The following is a 21,651-nucleotide window of genomic DNA, read 5'->3' on the forward strand; positions in this document are numbered from 1 at the left end:
CAGCACATTCTGCAACCTGTTCAAAACCGCTGATGGAATCTGTACAGGACCTTCTGCCGTGCCGCTTGTTAATTGGCTTGATTTGGAAAATGTCTTGTCCCTGAAAGTCAGTGAACTAACACAATGGTTGAAGTAAAGCTCCAGGAGGTCACATCCTCCTTAAACTGTGAAAGTGTCAAAATATAGTGTCTTCAGGCTGTAAAAGCTATTTCATGGTAATTATTTATTGATAGGCCATTTTTTAAAGTTGATCAGCAATTAATACATATTTCATGTAAGTCATCATTTTAGGACACAGACACTGGTATGGATCGGTCATTTATAAAATCTGATCACAAATATTACTGCGGAAAAACAAAACAAAACTGTGTTTTAATTGTGTTTCGGTCAAAATAAAGACATCCATCTGAGGAGCTGCTGTCAAGTTTCATATCAGCATCTTTACCTGAGCAGGTATCTAGGTCTTGAGTTTCCACAGCCAATTATGAAACATTCGAAATGTGTCTTCCGTATTTTAGCACTCACTTTATATCCATTTTCAAATCTGATGCCCCTTCGCTTTGGTATTGTAGTGCTCCTCAGAGAGAGCCCGTAATCTCTCAGCAGCCTGTGGAAACACACACACATATACAGTACACACACTTAGCAAGTCAGTTGTTCTGGGCTGCTATGAATCAACACTTGAAAAACCAAGGGCTAACCACATCTCTGCAGGAATGTCCGGTAGAAAAACAACTCGGCTGTAAAGAGGAGAAAACATTTAAGTTCGTCTTTTGCATTTTCCCTGAGGCTACGTTTGAATCAAGACAGGAGATGCGAACCCATCCCAATAAAGTCAGCAGACATAGCAACGCCACCACATAACACACATACAGCCATACAAAGAGCCCAAGGATGTGCCTGGTATTCACGCCTGGTGCATACAGAAAACAAGCAGAGGCGAGCTTTGATGTCTGAAAAGGAGGGGAGTTACAGTCTCCTCTTTGGCTCTCAGGAAGAGTGATTAAACAGGCTAGTGCCCCTGTCATTTCCTGATCCAATTTCTTCACAGCGTCACACCGCTTAATTCCTATGCCACCCACTGCTCTGGCACAATTTGATAGCGGCCAGTGCTGTAGCTAACAGAGGTCAGTCTCATAAGCGGCAGCAAATCTACAGCTGGGTTCTCCACAGGCCTGGAGCATTCACTAAACCATAATAAATGTTATAGCACATTAAATCACCCTAGAGGTGCACCTTCACATTGAGATCTCAAATTATTCAATCAGGAAATTGCAGCACTAAAAGATAAAAAGGAACTCCTGTATTACATTTAGCACCTTTGCTACTCCCATAATGCGTTGATGTAAAAGTCACACATAGACACAGATCTATACGGTGTGATGAAAATGCTAGGAGACTATTAAAGCATTAGTGGTGAATATAAAAAGTCTTTAGCTGTCAAAGGGTGTGGAGGCAATAGGCTTAAACTGAGGTAGAAATGTTGATTGACTGATGTGGAGTTAGTGGGTTGGGTGAATTATTGTTGTGGACGTGTTGGGTTTGAAAAGTACTGTGGAAGTACTGTGTGGAAAAATGGTGTTCGAGTTCGGTGATAGGGTTGTAGGTGTTGGCTTAGAGATAAAGTGTAGAGGTAGTGGTTTGGGTGAATGGTGTGTTGGTTAATATTGTTTCAGTTGATGGGGTAGATATGTTGGGTTGGATGAATAGTTTAGGGGTAGTGTCTTGGGTGTTTGGTGTGTTGCTTAAGTTTGTTTCAGGTGACGGGGTAAATATGTTGGGTTGGATGAATAGTTTAGGGGTAGTGTCTTGGGTGTTTGGTGTGTTGCTTAAGGTTGTTTCAGGTGACAGGGGTAGATATGTTGGGTTAGATGAATAGTTTAGGGGTAGTGGCTTGGGTGCTTAGTGTGTTTGCTTATGCTGTTTCAGGTGACTGGGTGGAATGTGTTGTGTTGGATGAAAAGTGTAGAGGTAATGGCTTGGGTGATTGGTGTATTGATTAATATTCTTTCCAGTTGATGGGGTAAACATATTGGTTCGGATGAATAGTTTGGGGTAGTGGTTTGGGCGATTAGTGTGTTGGTTATGGTGTTTCAGGTGACCGGGTAGACATGTTGAGTTAGATGAATAGTTTAGGAGTAAGTGGCTTGGGCGATTAGTGTGTTGTTTAGGCCATTTCAGGTGACTGGGGTGGACATGTTTGGTAGGATGACTGCTGTGATAGTACTGGGCTTACTGTAGTAGGGGGACTGCTTTAAATCATCATGGTGGATTTGTTAAAATGGGTGATGGCTACAGTATATAGGTGGCATGTTAGATTGGGTGAAAGTGGGGTGCTGGGTCTGGAGAAGAGAGTGGTGTTATTATGATGGTTGATTTATTGTGGGGGATATTCCGGTTCTTCAAACGTGTTTTGATCATTTTTTTAGAGGACTGAGTACTTGGAGTAGAATTGGCTATGGATGGATACACGGATACACTATTTCAAAAAGTTAACATAGAGGTTTTTGATTTCTATAGATGTGGCATACTGGATTATCTGCTTGGCGTAAAGGTTATGAGCTAATCTGAGTGAAATGGGAGAGGATTTAGTGCAGAGTTGATGGATTGGTTCAGGTAATTTATGTGACCCGTTGGGAGATGAGTCAGAGCCACAGAGTCACAGACATACACTGGCATACTGACAGCGACCTGATGCCACTGGCTAATTTGATCAAGAAATCAATCAACACGTCCAGATGGAGATCAGTCAAGAGCTGGACATTCTGCCTTGTGGCCTGCTGTGAACAAGTCAAGTGGAACATGGGATGAAAAGACGGAAGGATGGAGAGATGAACTGTTTTAATTCAACCCCTTTTTCTCTTTCAAACAAGACAGGGTCATACAGCATGGCGTATGTCTGACAGTAGCTGACAGGTAGCGAGGACGTGCCAGATCATTGGCCACGTTACAGCACAAAGTACCAAATCTGAGAGGGGTTTTTATTTAGCTAAAGTCATTAAAGTGTATTCAAAAAAAATCCACAACACTTTGAAAAACTTTACTTTTTGCCTCATGCTTTTCAGACATAGAACAAAATCACATCACAAGTCACTTGAAAGCAAGCATCTTTCTCAAGTATTCTCTAGTTCAGTGGTAATTGCTCCAAATTATGACGTTAGGCCAATTCAGTCTCTTACAAGTAAGTGATGACAGTCTGAGTCAGTGCAAGTTCTCTAAATAGAAACGCTGCACAGCTGAATATGATGCAGTAAGTAAGTTTGATAAGCATGTGTTATCTGGCATATCCAAAATGTTATATTACTCTGAAATCTGAAGTACTGAAGCTACAATATCAGACAGCGCTGACCTGTTCGGGCGTAAGGTCCCGCTGCTCCTGAGCCAGCATTTCATATCCCACCATGAACTTGCGGACGGTGGCCGAGCGAAGTAGAGGAGGGTAGTAGTGTGCGTGAAGCTGCCAGTGGCTCATGTCTTCTTCCAGATGACTTCCTGTTGGTGCTCCTAAAAAAATACACAGCAAAATATACATCGCCGTGTTTAGGCTTAGCAGATTGCTACAGATCTAACAATGATCCCTGCTTGAAATAGTTACGGATTGTTAGCAGATAAAATCCGACAGCAGCTGGACATGCTGAAGAACGCTGACAGCTTTGTATTTGTGTACGGTGCAGGAAAGACAGCTTACTGACAATCAAGATAGCTAACATGCTGAATCTATCATTGCAGTCTCCTGCAAAATGTATTAAGACTGAATTAACTGGATATTTGTTACTTTGGCATCTCTGTTGTGAATCAAATGCTAATAGTCTAGATAAAATGTACAGGGACAGATAAAAGCTGACACTTTGAGAGCTTCACTGAGCTATTCGGTCCACTGGGGTCTAGTTAGAGCCCTAATTAACAACACAGGAACTCTAGGAACTGTCTGCAAACGTCTGCATGTCAGCAGGACGAACGGAATCTCTTGTTAAGGTTTCATGGTGCATATAAAGGTAAAAACCGGCCATGAGAACTAGTGGTTTGGCTTCAGTCCTAGCATGCTTATACTCATAATAATAAATGGAAAGCAACTCATGCAAGTTAAATATGTTTCATCCTGTCGGCTTCAATAAAACGCTTGTTAACATCCTCCACTGATATTCTTTCCTGTTCTCTTTGTTTCACTCTGAACACATTTGCTCGCTTGCAGGAGGTGTTATTGCGTCTAGGGCAGACCTTTTTTTTTTCTCTGAGAAACACATATTCACACTCACGCTCTCACTTGTTGGCTAAGACGACTAACATCTGAAGTTTCCTATCTCTTGTGTTGACTTTTCCTACTTCGTATTTGATTCACTGTGACTTCTGTGCTGTGTGAAGTTATGAGGCGAATGCTGGATGATGGCCATTTTAATTCATGCCAGAGAAAATAATTCAGAGCTTAGCTCCACAGCGGTGCCTACAGTAAATAACGTCTGGAGCTGTAATAACATTTGGCGCTACGGCCGAGCGTAGCAAGCGATTTGGCTGCACACTACTTACACAGGGCGGCGGCGATGACATCACTGCTAATATAATTGTGAACAAGGTGGTAATTTAGACTTACACAGAGGTCACGGCACACAAAATAACCCAGACGCGATGTCTCTTATGCACTGGAGTTAACGGAGTGCAGCGTTGATGAAGAATTATGGTTGTAACTTAATACATTGAGCTCAAGCCTGTCAAAGGCATAGAAAATGCAACTCGATTAAACTAACGTGCAGTGAAATGTCATATGCCTTAACGTCTTCTGTGATACACATACATACACAGCTACTGTTTGTATTGCTTTACTCAATTAATTTAATTAACAGTTTATCAATATGTTTGTTGTAAGGAGACAAAAGCAGCTATTTAGGCACCATTTGATCGTTTAAAGTCTATTGATGCTAAGTCGTGTCCTTTGGATTGAGCAAGGTCCTGCATACAGGATCAAGCACAATTAGCCTCAGACCTCCACACAAAGCACTTCTACAGTTTCAGGGAGTTTTTTTTAGCCCGTATGTTCATATTAGGACAGGTTTTCATTTATGTTTGTGTTGTGTGCATCTGCATATGTGTGATATTCAGAATGTGTGTGTGTGTGTAACGTCGATCAGTCTATAGTCTTAATAGTCTTTATATATGGGTGAGAATCATGAAAGATTGTCAAAGCTTTAATATACAAAACGATGCTACTTTGGCGTGTTTATGTATATTTGTGTATATAAATAGAGACTCTAAAACAAGTTATGCTACTTTACTGTGTGAATGTTTTCTTACGTTCTTAGTTTATTACCTACAGAAAAGTTAAACAAACGGATCCCTATTACAGGACATGACGGTAATCTACACACTTTTTTAACATTGGTGAAGTTCTGAAATGATGTTAGCAATCCTTGTTATATTAGACAGTAACTTGTCTTTTGAAAATCACGTCGCCCAAATCACAAAAACAGCCTTCTTCCACCTCAAATATTGCCAAGCTGAGAAACATCCTGTCTGTATCTGATGCTGAGAAGCTAGTTCACGCTTTCATGACCTCTAGACTGGACTATTGTAATGCATTACTAGGTGCTTGTCCTGCATCTTTAATAAATAGGCTACAGTTAGTCCAAAATGCAGCGGCCAGAGTTCTCACTAGGACAAGAAAGTATGACCATATAACCCCAATTTTATCGTCTCTACACTGGCTACCTGTTAAGTTTAGAATTGATTACAAACTGCTGCTACTTACGTACAAGGCTCTTAATGGTTTAGCTCCCATGTATCTAACTAGTGTTCTAACACGTTACAATCCTTCACGCTCTCTGAGATCACAAAACTCAGGACTCCTGGTAGTCCCCAGAATATCTAAGTCTACTAAAGGCGGAAGAGCGTTTTCTTATTTAGCTCCCAAACTTTGGAATAGTCTTCCTGATAGTGTTCGGGGCTCAGACACACTTTCACAGTTTAAATGTAGATTGAAAACTCATCTCTTTAGTCAGGCGTACACATAATACATCCCATAAATATTGTGCACTATCACACTAGACTTGCACATTCTTATGAACAGCAGATATATTAATCCCTATGCACTGCTCTTCTCTTCTCTTTTTCTACCCATGCTGAGACACCCATGCTAAGATCGTCTTCCGTGCGTTGAAATTTCTGGACCTCCACTGAGACAAGGCTGACTCTGTGAGAACCCTGAGACATCTACAGATCTACCGGCTCCAGTTGGACTCTGTGATACTTGTATATTTGTAACCACACCATCTAGTGTCACCCATATGAGGATGGGTTCCCCTTGAGTCTGGTTCCTCTCAAGGTTTCTTCCTTTACCAATCTAAGGGAGTTTTTCCTTGCCACTGTTGCCTGAGCCCTCAGACTTGCTCATTGGGGACAAATACACATACACACATACATACATACATACACACTGTGAACTGTATATATCTTGAATTTTTATTATATTAATTCTTTATACTTCTCCTTATGTTTATCTTTTGTTTTATGTTTATGTTCTGTAAAGCTGCTTTGTGACAATGTCCATTGTAAAAAGCGCTATACAAATAAACTTGAATTGAATTGAATTGAATCCTGTCAGTCCCACATTGCGCACTAGCATTCAGCAGTTACAGCAGTTATAGCCTAGGCATTGAACAATGTATGAACAGCTGAACAGTTTATTTCAAATAACTTTACCAAAAAAAAGTATAGGAAATTGGCTTAACCGCATTCTTCTTGCTTCTGATGACGTGATAGATGGGTGGTTAAGATTTTGGACTACTCTGTGGAATTTTGTGAGTCCCGGGATCAAATCCTAGGACTATGAAGCCATGAATAATTGTTGAAATTATAATGTAATAGTTAGCCTTTTGTTAATTTGACTAGTATTAGTATTCTAAACTATTATTACCTCAGATCAGACTCAATAACCATCAAAACTACTAATACTACACTGTTACCTCAAGAGAGCAGTGGTGAAGGAAACACAGACGTCACAGACGGGAATGTTACAGGTGTACCGTATTTTCCGCACTATAAGGCGCACCTAGAAAGCCGTAAATTTTCTCAAAAATCGGCCGTGCGCCTAATAATCCGGTGCGCCTTATGTGCGCACTGAGTTCCAAAAATCTGTAAAAGTGTTGTTGTGCGACTTTGGTAAGCGCTCCGCTTGATTGACTGTCGGATCATTTCCCGCTGACACAGGGACGTAATACATACACTACGTACGCTGGCAGCGATAAACCAATCAGAGAACATTTCGTAATACGTACGGTACGTACGCTTACCTCCGCCATGCCTCCGGTAGGTATATTACCGGTATGTTGCAAAACAACATTTGTTTCTTCCTAACCATTATGCGCTCCACACTCCAGTCCAGTAGGTGGCGGTAAATGCACCTTAAGTTGGTTTGCCATCCGCCAAATTAAAATCAGAAGAAGAAGAAGACAACTTTGTTTGTCTAAGGACCCCCAAAAATGGCACCAGTGAAGAGAGATGCTTACGAGGCACAATTCAAACTACAGGCTATCAGTTACGCGGTTGTAAATGGGAATAGAGCAGCTGCGAAAGATTTCAACATCAATGAATCTATGGTTCGGAAGTGGAAGAAGCAAGAAAATGAACTGCGCCAAGTTAAGAAGACACAGTAGATGAGGACTTTGATGGATTTGTGGGAGAAGATTGATTTAAAAAATAATGTGTGTGTATTGTTAAATAGTAGAATAAAGTTCAGCTAAACTCACTGTTTTGCTTCCGTTACCTTTTTTGCAGACCGTATGTTTTAACATGCGCCTTATAATATGGTGCGCCTTATGTATGGGTTAAGTACAGAAATAGACCCCGTAATTGAGACTGCGACTTATGATACGGTGCGCTTTATAGTGCGGAAAATACGGTAAATATAGAGTCATGATTTGTTCTGATAACAGCAAAATCAGTCCCTCTAGAAAACAGTTGACCTTTTTCTACAGCAATATCTTTTTCATATGTTTAAAAATTTAGATTTAACTGCAGATTAATAGCAAATTCACTATGAACTGTATTCGTATTTAAAACTGTGCATAATTTTAGCTGTTTTAATTCATGTAACACCGACTGTTATATAGAGCGACCCATGATCGGGCACTCGGTGTGCTCGCTTGTTCTACTAAGCTGCTTGTGTCTACTGACAGATGGTTTACGTCTCATTATTCTCACTTTTTACTGGCTTCAGACATTCGCAGCAACATAAAACGAAGGATAAATGTACAATTCCAGGCCTCAAAAAGTTCCTCGTTAATTAACACTAATTTGCGGTGTGAACTCTGGATAACTTGTTAAAAGCTGGTCTGCCTGTAGCTTTATTTACTCTTCATTCTGTTTCCTGACTAAGCAAATGAATTTCACAAAATTGGCCTCCATGCTGCATTATTCAAAATGAAATCCATTCCGTTACTCGAGGAAAGTGCAGGGCTGGGGTTTGTTATATAATCTCAGAGAGGAGCTGAAACACAGATTGTGTGATTCATATTAGTCCCCCAAGTGTGCCTAAACAGCTTGGGGCTAGAGAATGTGAAAACGTGGTCAAGACGCTGCAGCACCCAGAGTCGACTTATTAAAGCCTGCACACACACACACACACACACACACACACACACACACACACACACACACACAAACACATTTTCTTCCTACATTTTGTAGTGTTCAGGTTTTAATTTGTAATGTGCAGCTCAGAAGACAAAGGCCTTACTGGAATGAAAGGCAAATCGCACAAAGGTTAACACAATTTCGAAAGCATAGGCAGAAATTCACACCTATACTCGTGCAGGTCTTCCTGTCACTCCTGAAAAGAATTCAAACGTACGATTTATAGAAAGGTGACATTATAGTTAAAGTTGCTCATTAGCAACAAACGTGTTACTTGCACAACAGTGCAGAGAGTTAATTAGCTCCTTCCCTCCATAGCGGATCAGACTGCCTTTGCTCTACTGAAGACAAAAAAAGAAACAAAGCACCTTTTTTTTTTTTTTTTTGCTCAAATTAATGAGCTCTATTGAAATAGAAAAACAAGGTCTTTTTCACAAGAAGCGACATGTAATGACATCCATTATTAATTGCGACTCCCACGGCTCTCGATCCCTGAATGAAACTATCTTTCTACAGACCAATTAGCACGCTGGGAAATGGAAGGAAATTGTTGGGCGTCACAAAAAAAAAAAAAGAGGATGATACGAAGAGGCTGCGAGGACAAAGGGCATAAAGTCTAAAGTGAAGAACGAGTCTTGGAAGGGCAGAGGAAAGAAACTGACATATATGACATATAAAGGAAGATGAAGTCTGGAGAACAATGGTGTCAGAGGAAGGAAGGGAAGTCTTTTGTGAATGATGTAAACGTAGCTCTCACATTTTCTGTGATAAGTCACACTTCCTCTGTGTTGTCGTTGACTACAGGAAACAAAAAAAAAATACTATTTTTATTTTCTTCACTTCTTCATGACAATCTGGACACGAGTATACAGTGCAAAGAGTGACAATCGTAACTCCAAGTCCGATGCCTGAGCCGTATATATAGAACTTTACACTGGATGTATGGTGTTTTCAAGATGGAGGAACAACTGAAGCTAGCGAAAGGAAGTCAGGCAAGAAATGAGACCAAACACACCTGGACAGAATGTCACGGCTGAGAACAACAAAGTTATATTGAGGGTGTAAGTGAGGGAGCGAGTTTGGCTGTGGAAAAGCAGCGCTCGGCACCACGCTGCCAGTCTGCAGATGTATAAGTGAAAGCAAATAAGACAAATAAATTGACTGCTTCTCATGCCTTTAAGGCAAGCAGCAATCCCGGCTTTTCCTTATTAGTCATCTGCTGGAGGTCAATTACCCGGACAGATTGAGAAAATAACTTCTGTTTTAACTTTCCTGACTATGGCCTGGCTTTGTAAACACACTCCTAATGAAAATAATGCATGCCCATCTTGATCCAAGGCTCAAAACCCCTTGTGTCTTTCCCAAGGCTGGTAAAAAAAAACACTGATGGCTGGAGAAAGCTAGAACAGATCATGCAGGAAAGACTGGTCTTGCTCAGAATCTTTACCATGCAGAACATCAGCGTATAGCACTGTTTCCTCTGAATTGCAATCAGGCAAACAGATGGTGCTGTTTTTACAAATAATACAAGGTTCACAACAGGAACAACGGTTAAGAAAGATGTGTAATGGTATTCCCGATGGGGCTAAGATCAGCCAGGAAGCAATATGAAACCACTACTTGTTTTAGATAATATGTACATATGTTTAGATTATAAGTTCTAAATATTATCTTAATAAATGTGATTATAGTGCACGATTTTATTTTATTATAAAGAACAATGCATTTATTAACATTTTATACAATGGGGTGATTTGGATTTTACCAATCGACTAAAATGAATTTGCATTAAAGGTGGGGTGCACGATGTTTGAAAAATGCTTTAGAAAACTGACAACAAAACAAGCGTGTAGCCAATGAGCAGAAAGGGGCGTGTCTTGTCACTATGCAGGGGAGACAGTGTTCAGTGCGCATGTCTGACATTAGCTGAAAGCAATTGAAACATTGACATGGCGGATACCTGCCGTTACCTCTGCCTCGGGTTCTAGGTGTTGAACGTCTTTCACGGTACAACACACAGTACTACAAATACACACTTGTATTACCATAGTATTACTCATTGAGTTCATTTACTGATAAAAATATCCCCTCGACCAGCTGCCCCAGCAGGTTCCGCCATAATAGCTGCCTGGGTTGTGTATGTCTGAGTGGGGCGGAGCTATCAAAACATGGGTGACACCCATTTGGGTTAGGGGCGTGTTTGTTTTGGTGATTTCAAATGTCAACATTGGCTTTAAAACATCGTGCACCGCACCTTTAAAGAACTTGCTCATAATATCATTTATTGCCTTTGCCGTCAGATAATGCCATTGGTATTAACGGTGCAATAGTTGGTCTTACTATCACAAATACATGCTAATATATGCAGAATGTGATGCAAATTCATTTAACATCATCAACGGCAGTGTATTAAAAATCCTGGATGTAGTAATAGATTTTTTTTTTTACAGCACGACTATCAGCATTGCTTTTGACGTTTCTCAAATCTTCTTCTTCATGTCGACATTTCTCAAGGTCTCAAATTGCAAACATGGCAAAACCGCTTGGTAAATGCCCAATGCCAGCAGATATTCATACACTTCTGCCAACAAAGTAATGAGGGCATAAAACCTGCTAGTGCCTTTTCAAAATTGAAAAACATGTTAATAGCAAAGAAGATGGAGTTGAATGCCAAGTTAGCTACATTCCTCCTGGAAGCAGTCAGTATAAAGTTAATGATTTGGATGCTCCCTGGGCTGATTTTTCACTTACGGCCTCGGAATACTTCATAAGTTGATGCCACTCTGCTTGGCAAACAAAATGACATAATTGTGGAGAAAGCAAACAGATGAGTTTCAAGATGAAGGACTTCTTCTTTTTGTTGTGGCTTTTTTAAATGCTCATGAAATTTCAGCAACACCACCTGCAGTCCTGGATCATTCCTAAATGATGGCAGGTTTAGGAATAGAAGGTGGATTCATGTTACGCAACTCTCACAGATGTTCAGGCTTTAGAGTCTTCCTGTGAAAATGTTAGATTCTTGATCATGCTTGGTGAAATATACCCGTGGCACCAAGTCGTCTGGTTTTTACCTATTGTTAACAATGCAAGGATGGGGGATGTGGTAGATTAGTGTTTAAGGTGTTGTACTATTGAGCACAATGTCAAATCCCAGGTCCACCAAGCTGCCACTGTTGGGCCCCTGAGCAAGGTCCTTAACCCTCAATTGCTCAGTTGTATACAATGAGATAAAATGTAAGTCGCTCCGGACAAGGATGTTTGTTGTAAATGTAAAGAAGAAACCATTTTCAATACTATCTATTGCTTCTTTTATCATAAAGCCCATGCTCTGGCTTCTCGGGCCTGCTGTACAAATGTGTCTTTAAAAAAAAACAACAACAATGAGGCTCTGTTTATCCACACCACCATCAGCCTTTATTAGACTACAGTCCAAGTCCAAATCAACGCCCTCCAATCAATAGTACCATGAAGAGCATGAAAGAGAGAACCATACACTAAGTATTAGACTGTGTGCTTATCTCACCACACATCTGGTTTATGTACAGTAATATTTCATGATAGAATCCTGGATATTTAGCTTAATATTATTCACATTGTGGCAGGAAGCTATTTGTGTGGGGAGAGTGTGGAACGTATTTATTTATTACTTTTGATGGGTTCATGTTAAGTAAAACACATAGGAGGCCATTTTAAACACTTTTGGAGACATGTTGTAGATGGAGAGATGTTGCAAGCAACTGAGAGAAATGGGAGAGAATTTTCCCCGCACTTGTTTGGCTTTCTTGCACAGCAAAGTACAAAGCAGAAAGTGAGATATAAGGGAGGGTTTGGTCAGGGCTGTAATACTCTACAGCTCTGTACTTCAACCTAAGCGTACCTGAGGTTTTTAAACATTTAAGGCCCCAGTAACAGACCCCAAACCTGCCTGCAAAGGAGCCCTAAATGGATCTGAGCTGGAATCAGTTTAATATCTGCGTACGGCTAATTTCGTATGCCTGACCGGCTATTTAAATAAGCCTGACTAAGGCCCATTATAGATGTCAGCATCAAATTTACAGAGATAATTCATCTGCCAGCGATGAAATGGCCTGTGGATCTAAATGACTAAGGGTTATGGTGGGAAAAGGATGTGACCCTTCGTCAAAAAAAGCAGACTTGTACGGACAGACGCCGGTGTGAGAAAATCACTTCACATGATTGTGGCGTTCAAGTCTAATCAAGTGCAAATAATGGACTGAGATTACACTTGCACTAGCTGTTTAAAAGAAAGGACAAAAAAAAGTCTTCATTTTGGAAAAAGGTACTATGATATCTAGTGTATCTGTGCAGTATGTGACAACCTACAGATACCACAGCTTCCTCAACTGTCTACAATTGTATGGATCTCCATTTGTTTCTATATCAAGAAGACTTGATAGTGGCTTTGCTTGTTCCCTCAGATCATAGCGTGACCACAGATCACTTATTCACAATGAGATTGTATAAAAGGTTGTTAGTTGAAGGGAAAATAGGAAACATGCACGATTGTGTAAGAAATTGGCATACAATCGTGCATGTTTCCTATTTTCCCTTCAACTAACAACCTTTTATACAATCTCATTGTGAATAAGTGCACTTTGTGTGTTGATTCTTGCGCAGCCAAGATACTGTATGTTTAGACTCGTTGTACACCAGTTTCTTACACAACATTCATGCAGACTGGGGCACAATTTCAACACATCAAGATCTAAGCATTTAAAATCAGTATGCAGTATACACACGTCATGCATTGCCGAGAATGTAACTTCAGTTACAACGTTTTACCGCATCTATAAAATCTACAATCAGTATTTAGACTCAGTATTTCTACTGAAAACTAACATTTCAAGTCAAGTCAAGAAGCTTTTATTGTCATTTTAACCATATATAGCTGACACGGTACATAGAGAAATGCGAAAGTGTTTCTCCAGGATCATGATGCTACATAAAACAACACAGAGCTACAGGAAAAAAACACAAAGCCAGGGACTTAAAGGTGAGGTGCACGATGTTTGAAAGCCAATGTTGACATAGATCAGCAAAACAAACACGTCCCTAACGCAAATGGGTGTCACCCCTGTTTTGATAGCTCCGCCTCACACAGACATGCGCAACCCAGGCAACTATTATGGCGGAACCTGCTGGGGCAGCTGGCCGAGGGTATATTTTTTTCAATAAATGAACACAATGAGTAATACTATGGTTATACAAATGTGTTTTTGTAGTACTGTGTGTTGTACCGTGAAAGGTTTAGCTCCGTTTCACGGGAAAGACGACGTTCAACACCTAGAACCCGAGGCAGAGGTAACGGCAGATATCCGCCATGTCAATGTTTCAATCGCTTTCGGCTAATGTCAGACATGCGCACTGAACACTCTCTCCACCGCATATTGACAAGACACGCCTCTTTCTGCTCATTGGCTACACGTTTGTTTTGTTAGATTGCCCGACTTCTCAAACATCGTGCACCCCACCTTTAAAGTAACTTGTCCTAGCCACATAACGTGCATGAAAGAGACAATACAAAGCACTACAAGACAATACACAAAATAGCACCAAACATTGTGCATAATGTATATTGTAAGGTTCTAGTATACATATATACACTATGTAATAGCAGCAGTTGGATGAGGTATTGAGATGTGATGTGCAAAACAGCAATTGAGTGAATGTGCAAGACAGCATGTGGTGGTGCAGTAAACATGGATGTGTATCGAATGAGTGTCCGTGGATCGTGTCCAGTTATAGAATAATATCTAACCAAATTTAACAATTGCATCATTTAAAAACGTTCATTTAAAATCGTTATATTAAAGTCACAGGGTTGCCATATAATTTAAAAGTCTGCCAGAACTAATCACACCATCCAGCACCTGGTCCACAAACAAGATGTCTATACATACCAGGAACAAATTGAAAAACTTATTCCAAAGTTCTCCTTTGGAGGCTATATTCTCCTGTGAGTTTCCAACAAATAGCCTCATATCCAGAAAGTATCTGTGACCTTTTGTGTTGTCCACATGGGTGGAAATAAAGTGTGTTGCGGCCGTGGCTCTGTAGTAGAACGTTTTCTTCGATGGATAACGTGGCAGTAAGTGAAGCAAAACTATCAGTGAGGTTACTGTGGGCTTGCAGACAAAATAAAGGTCTTCTCCATCTCTCTCCATTACATTGAAGGTTATCAGGTGGCACAAGCCTGCCTGTTATCTCTCTGTACTGAGCACTGGCTTTTACTTCATCCCAAATCTGTCACATTAGACAGCGGAGTACATTGTTTTTTTAGCTTTTGTTAGGCTCTATTTCTCATTGTTTTAACTGTTAATGGGATGCTGTTATCTATAGATAATGTCACGGGTTATCCATTATTGGTTAGCATATCGATTTTCATGGTTTGTAGCAAAAGGAGAACTCTACTGTGTAAAACTCTACACAGACACAAACCCGTGCTCGGGATCGAACCTGGGAATCCTTGTGATGTAAGATAAACAATGCAACACTCGACTATAATTATATTTAAAGGAGCACCATCAACCATGTTAAAGGTGCGGTGCACGATGTTTGAAAGCCAATGTTGACATTTGAAATCACCAAAACAAACACGCCCCTAACCCAAATGGGTGTCACCCCTGTTTTGATAGCTCCGCCCCACACAGACATACGTAACCCAGGCAACTATTATGGCAGAACCTTCTGGGGCAGCTGGCCGATGGGAGATTTTTATCAGTAAATGAACACAATGAGATTCTATGGTAATACAAGTGTGTATTTGTAGTACTGTGTGTTGTACCGTGAAAGGTTTAGCTCCGTTTCACGCGGAAGACGACGTTCAACACCTAGAACCTGAGGTAATGGCAGGTATCCGCCATGTCAGTGTTTCAATCACTTTCCGCTAATGTCAGACATGCACACTGAACACTCTCTCTGCCGCATATTGACAAGACACGCCCCTTTCTGCTCATTGGCTACACGTTTGTTTCGTCTGTCGGCCCGACTCAGTTTTCTGAAGCAGTTTTCAAACATCGTGCACCGCACCTTTAAATTCTCCATCATCATCCAGATGTCTCCAAATCATCTTTAATAAAGTGGCTCATGTTTACTTGTGTCTTGGGTCTCTATGGCTCTGTTTTAATAGAGGTATGTACATTTTTGGCTAATTTATACAGCCATTTCTTTACTGTTTCTTGGATTAAAAACAACAACACCTGTCTGGTGCTCCTGTGTTTCTTAGAATCTGACCTGGAAGATACAACACTTATGTCAACCAACTTTGATATGAACAGATTACATCATTCTCCTAATAGATACTACTCAGAAAGAACATATGATCACTTTGCACAGAATGTCAAATCTTCTTCAATGGCTAAATAATTAGAGGTTCTTGGATTCATAAAAGGTTCTACCAAGAATCATTAATACCACTAATCACACAAACCAATGCTATTCTCATGTGACTTTTTTAGTGTCACACAACTCTAAAAGCAGCTCGGACTGTAACACAAGCTGTATTTTAAATTGCATGTTAGGAATTGTATATTAATAACAATTACATGTTAGGAATTGTATATTAATAACAATTACATGTTAGGAATTGTATATTAATAACAATTACAGGTTAGGAATTGTATATTAATAACAATTACATGTTAGGAATTGTATATTAATAACAATTACAGGTTAGGAATTGTATATTAATAACAATTACAGGTTAGGAATTGTATATTAATAACAATTACAGGTTAGGAATTGTATATTAATAACAATTACAGGTTAGGAATTGTATATTAATAACAATTACATGTTAGGAATTGTATATTAATATTCATTTCCACTCTTTCCAGAGCATAAGAGTTTATTCACAGTGAATTATTTGGCAAATTCTTGAGAATCAAGAATCATAGTAAACAAATATTGGGCCAATACTTAAATGTTAATATTTAAGCTAATTTAATATTTCATATTTTTTTCCATATTAAGAAAATTTCATCATTTATAGAAAACGTCTCCAGAGTTAGAACTTTATGCTTTCTCTACAATATGAGGTGTTTTTTTTTTTTATCTTATTAACTGGTTAATAAGAAGTTTTTTTTAACAAGAAGTTTATTAACTGGGCCTGTGGTAGCCTAGTGGTTAAGGTGTTGGGCTACCAATCAGAAGGTTGTGAGTTCGATCCCATGTCCACCAAGCTGCCACTGTCGGGCCCCTGAGCAAGGCCCTTAACCGTCAATTGCTCAGCTGTATAAAATGAGATAATGTAAGTCGCCCTGGATAAGAGCGTCTGCTAAATGCTGTAAATGTAAATGTGGTAAGAGATCAACTGTGTACTAACTAGTAATGTACTGGTTTCATTATTTAATAAATAAATAATGTGTCATTGGTGAACGGGTTAAAACAGGAATTAAAGACTATTGCAGGTGATTTTGGAAAATAATCTAAACAGTAACTCAACTGTTTGAGGAAGGCTGACTGGCTTCACATCATCACTGATGATCATTTACCAATAACAGCACAAGCGGTCACATTTTACTGCTTCCTTAATATTATAATCATAAAAATAAAGGTCTGACTCTTTTCTTTTTATATACTTGCCCTGTTCTAATAGACGACTCGCTCTCAATTTGTTTCTTCGATTTAAATAACTTAAACGGTAGATGCATCTTGGGATGTTACTAGATGGCAAACGTGTGTGTGAGTGAAGAAAACAAACCATAATAATGGTGAATCTGATCAGCATTAGAAAAAAGGGAGCCAGTTGACCTTGGAGTGAGAGGGCAGATGAAGGCGGATGTAATACACGAGAGACTTTGAAAGACATCGCAAAGGTTATTACTTGAACGTTGTTTGGAATACGTTGTGAAAAAGGGCAGAACAGAGGAGAGGGCAAAACAGAGGAGAGGGCAGCATGTATCAAAAAGGCTGTACAGCTGCTTTGTTTGCTCAAATGGAAAACGGGTTATGGGAAATGATTTTCATGATTTCACTGAGATACCGTTCCATAATTTACATGCAATGTGCTCTATTATATATAAACATATTCAAAAAAAAAAGATAGCTGGCATGACTTAAATCAGTCAATTTTAACAAACATGGCTAGTGGAGCATCTGGTGTCCATTAGAAATATCTTTTTTTAATACTGTTTTTCGTAATAAGGGGTTTATGAAGTTATAATAGAGGAGATTTCCATCCAATGCTGACGCTTAACATTTGTGTGTAGCAGTTTAAAGAAAACAGAGGAAGACGTGGAAATCCTCAAGAAGCGTCTTCATTTCCCTGGAGTATGACGTATTTTACATTTACACTATATTTTTTGCAGCAAACATATTGTTCCTGACAGCACAGAACTAAACCCATAGAGGATTTCTATTAGAATCAAGATTTGAATCTTATAGGACTTAATACGCAATAACCTTATAGCAAGTACAAGAATCACGTGTCGATGAAATCGACCAATCAGACGCTAACAACTCGACGTAACGAGGTGACGGTACTGATTCAACATGGTGATAAGAACAGAATGATGTTTATGTTTCTCCTCTGGGACAAAAATCTCATCCCGATGAAAAAAAAGGATGAGCAAAATGTCACAGGAGGCCAGATGTTTGCATCGTACATGCTCATAGGTTCTGTGCATTGTTTAGACGTATTAGTCTTTTGAACACATTATTGCATAATACAAAATTTTTATTTTTAACGACGTCTCAGGTCAGGCACTGATGATGGACGAGAAGGCCTGGCTCACAGTCTCATCCCAAAGGTGTTCTATCGGGTTGATGTGAGGAACTGCGCAGGCCAGTGAAGTGCAGGAGAGTGAAGTTTCTCCACACCAGACTCGCTCATCCATGTCTTTATGGACCTTGCTTTGTGCACCGGTGTGCAGTCATGTTGGAACAGCAAGAGGCCATCAACAAACTGTTCCCGCTAGAAGTTAGAAGCATGAAATTGGCCAAAATATCTCGGTACGCTGAAGCATTAAGAGTTCACAATCCTAAATCGTTCATCTCACCTCATGACTGCCTACAAAGAACTGGAGCAGCTGTACTACAAAACTTTTACCTCTTGTTCTAAACGCCTCTATATCTTCCTGACCTTAATGATAAATCCTCCCAGTTACCGAGATGGACAGTTCCACACTTTGAATACTTTTATTGATTTTGTTGAGATATTTAATGGATTGACTCTGTTCATATCAAGGGCTCGATTGTAGCCATTACATTAATTAAAAAGCTACACAGAAAGCCTCTCCTTTTGTAAAAGACCATGAGTGCGATTTGACAAACGACTGCTCCGTGCAATTACTCCATGGCTGAATAAAGGCAAGAGGAGCTAGATGGCTGATCTCGCAGGAACAATCACCCCAAATAATCTTTAATATCCATTCAAGTATGAGAGAGAGACAGACAGAGAGAAACAAGAGAATACTTGACATTGAGGAGAACAATTCAAGAGGATATGAGAGATGTGAAAAGCATGGAATTATTTTACTGGGGAAAAAAGGTCCTTTATTCAGTTTAAGCCTGAAGGTTGGTGAGAGAGACAAGTGCTCCTTCAGACTGGATTCTTGGTCCTTGTGTTGAACTTGATATTACCACATAATCCTTGAAAATGAGTCCACCTCATTCCAGCTTAAATAACAACATTAATAAGTGTCACAGAGATGGAATGCATCAAATAGTGACAGAATTTTTTAACATTCTTTACATTCTTAATGTGATTTACTAACTTTCCGATATAAGATCGGTTTCCAACGTGGGTGTAAAACTGTGTTTGTGCTCCGAGTTATTAAACTGCGCTCGTGCTAAAATGTCACTGTCTGTATAATATATAAGACCTAATTCACAGGCTCTTATACAGTATCTGAAATAAAATAAATGAAAACAACGAAAATATGTAGCTGACATGGTGAAGTTTACATGTTTATTTAACATTTATAGAATTTATGGTCTCCAGTACCAGCACTTTGTATAGCACTTTAAAATGTTGCTGTTTGTCACATGACAAGCTCCAGGAATGAGTGAAAAATGTATGTTGACCCATACTCAGAATTCGTTCTCTGCATTTAACCCATCCAAAGTGCACACACACAGCAGTGAACACACACACACCGTGAACACACACCCGGAGCAGTGGGCAGCCATTTATGCTGCAGTGCCCAGGGAGCAGTTGGGGGGGGGTTCGGTGCCTTGCTCAAGGGCACCTCAGTCGTGGCCGGCCCGAGACTCGAACTCACAACCTTCCTCCAAAATGGTGTTCATTGGGGACGAGGTCAGGGGATTTGCACAGGACATTCAAGTTTTTCTACACCAACCTCAGCAAACCATGTCTTCTTAGAGCTGGATTTGTGCACAGGGTTATTGTCATGCTGGAACAGGTGTTAACCTCTGAGTTCCAGTGATGAGAAATTATAATTTTTCCTTTCCACCGCTGCCTCTGGCTTTCTCATTAGGGATAAATTTTATAAAATTTTATAATTTACATTCTAAATCTCCTGTAAAGCTGCAGCGTCCACTGTTAAACACATTATAGAAATAAAATTAATCTGAAATGAATAATGCAACACTATACAAAGACATTGTCTAAGACTGGAACCTTGTCCTGCCCGAGCACTAGGGGGCGCTGGCAGATATATTGTTGTTATCATCGTGTTATTATATCTTGTATGAGTTCACCTGTTATTTATTCCCTTCCTCGTGTGTCGATGGTTTGTGGAGTCATTGTTCACAACATGCGCTACGTTTGCCGTTGTGTGCTGTCACGTATATATGTATTGTTTCCATGTTTTTAGTTACTGTCACAACCTTGGAAGGAAGGAGACAGACCCGTACGCAGGATAGCTTCAAATGAAAGGGGTTTAATAAATAATGAAGACAAAGACAGTAAATGACGATAACTAAAACAATACTGTACAAATGACGACACTTAACAGAGACTAAACGTAACTAATGATTCCGCGCTGCATTCAGCAACGCAACTCACTTAAATACAAAAAGGACAATGAGACACGATTAGGAACAGGTGTGGAGACAGGGAGGAGCAGACGAAGGCGGGGCGGACACGTGACGAGGAACGTAAACACATGCACATGGCCAAAAGTCCGGGCTGAGTCCTGACAGTTACCTTGTTTTGTCATACTGTAGTTGTGTCATTTAGTTTCTAAGTGTTCGTGTGTTGGTTTATATTATGTTTGTTTATGTTAAGTCATCTTCCTATATGTTTTTGTGTAATAAACCATGGTTCCTCTTTATCCCTGCATTTGGGTTTGTTAAATCTACGCCACGCCATCGCCAACGTGACAGGCGTCCTGGACATGAAGCTCAGGTGTCCACATACTGTACCTTTGACCATATTGTGTACTATCTAACCAAACATTTAATATGGATATTTTCCACAGTAATATTGAGTCAACATTTTTCTTAAAGGCTTAGTAACTTATACAAATGTGTCCTTAACTGCTGGAAAGGGCTCAAATGCATTTAACATCCAATCAGTTGCGTTAATAACTGTGTAAAAATCATTTGCAGGAATGTAATAAATTACACTGTGGCTGAGAACTTATCCATTTGTTTGACATTATCCTGTAATTTTCACCTTTCAGTAGAAACTGACCAAACTTCACAATAATTATACATTAGAATTATGGCATTTTGGCAGATTTCAAAATATAAATTGTGTCCAGGTGACGTATATATTTTACTTATTTATACAACTGAGCAGTCAAGTGTTAAGGGCCTTGCTCAAGGGCCCAGTAGTGGCAGCTTAGTGGTGGTGAGATTTGAACTCTCATCAGTAGTTCAATGTATTAATCACTGAGCTCCCAAACAATCGCAGGACAACCGCTTGTACGGCAGCAATGCTCACCATGCTATGCCTTGTTTATACATCCAGTAACAGACTACTCTCAACATCTAAAAAGAACTGAACAAGTTTTTACACACAAATGGTTTGTGATTCAGAGTCTGAGTGTCTGTAAAACAATACAGATTACATTACAGTATTAATGAGTGCTATCGTCTGAC

The 21,651-nt window shown here is 39.7% G+C and overlaps 1 protein-coding gene across 1 annotated transcript in view; it reads right to left on the bottom strand.

Moving 5' to 3' along the window:
• Positions 1–204: 204 nt before the first annotated feature.
• galt (galactose-1-phosphate uridylyltransferase) overlaps positions 205–21,651 on the bottom strand; it is a 106,279-nt gene continuing 84,832 nt past the window's right edge. The window contains exons 10-11 of the mRNA XM_060896174.1: positions 3,350–3,504; positions 205–607 (exon numbers count right to left, since the gene is read on the bottom strand). Of these exons, the coding sequence (XP_060752157.1) occupies positions 539–607; positions 3,350–3,504 (224 nt within the window). The 3' untranslated portion in view covers positions 205–538. The remainder of the gene's footprint in view (positions 608–3,349; positions 3,505–21,651) is intronic.

This window comes from Tachysurus vachellii, chromosome 20 (genome assembly GCF_030014155.1).
Source record: "Tachysurus vachellii isolate PV-2020 chromosome 20, HZAU_Pvac_v1, whole genome shotgun sequence".
Classification (NCBI taxonomy): Eukaryota; Metazoa; Chordata; class Actinopteri; order Siluriformes; family Bagridae; genus Tachysurus; species Tachysurus vachellii.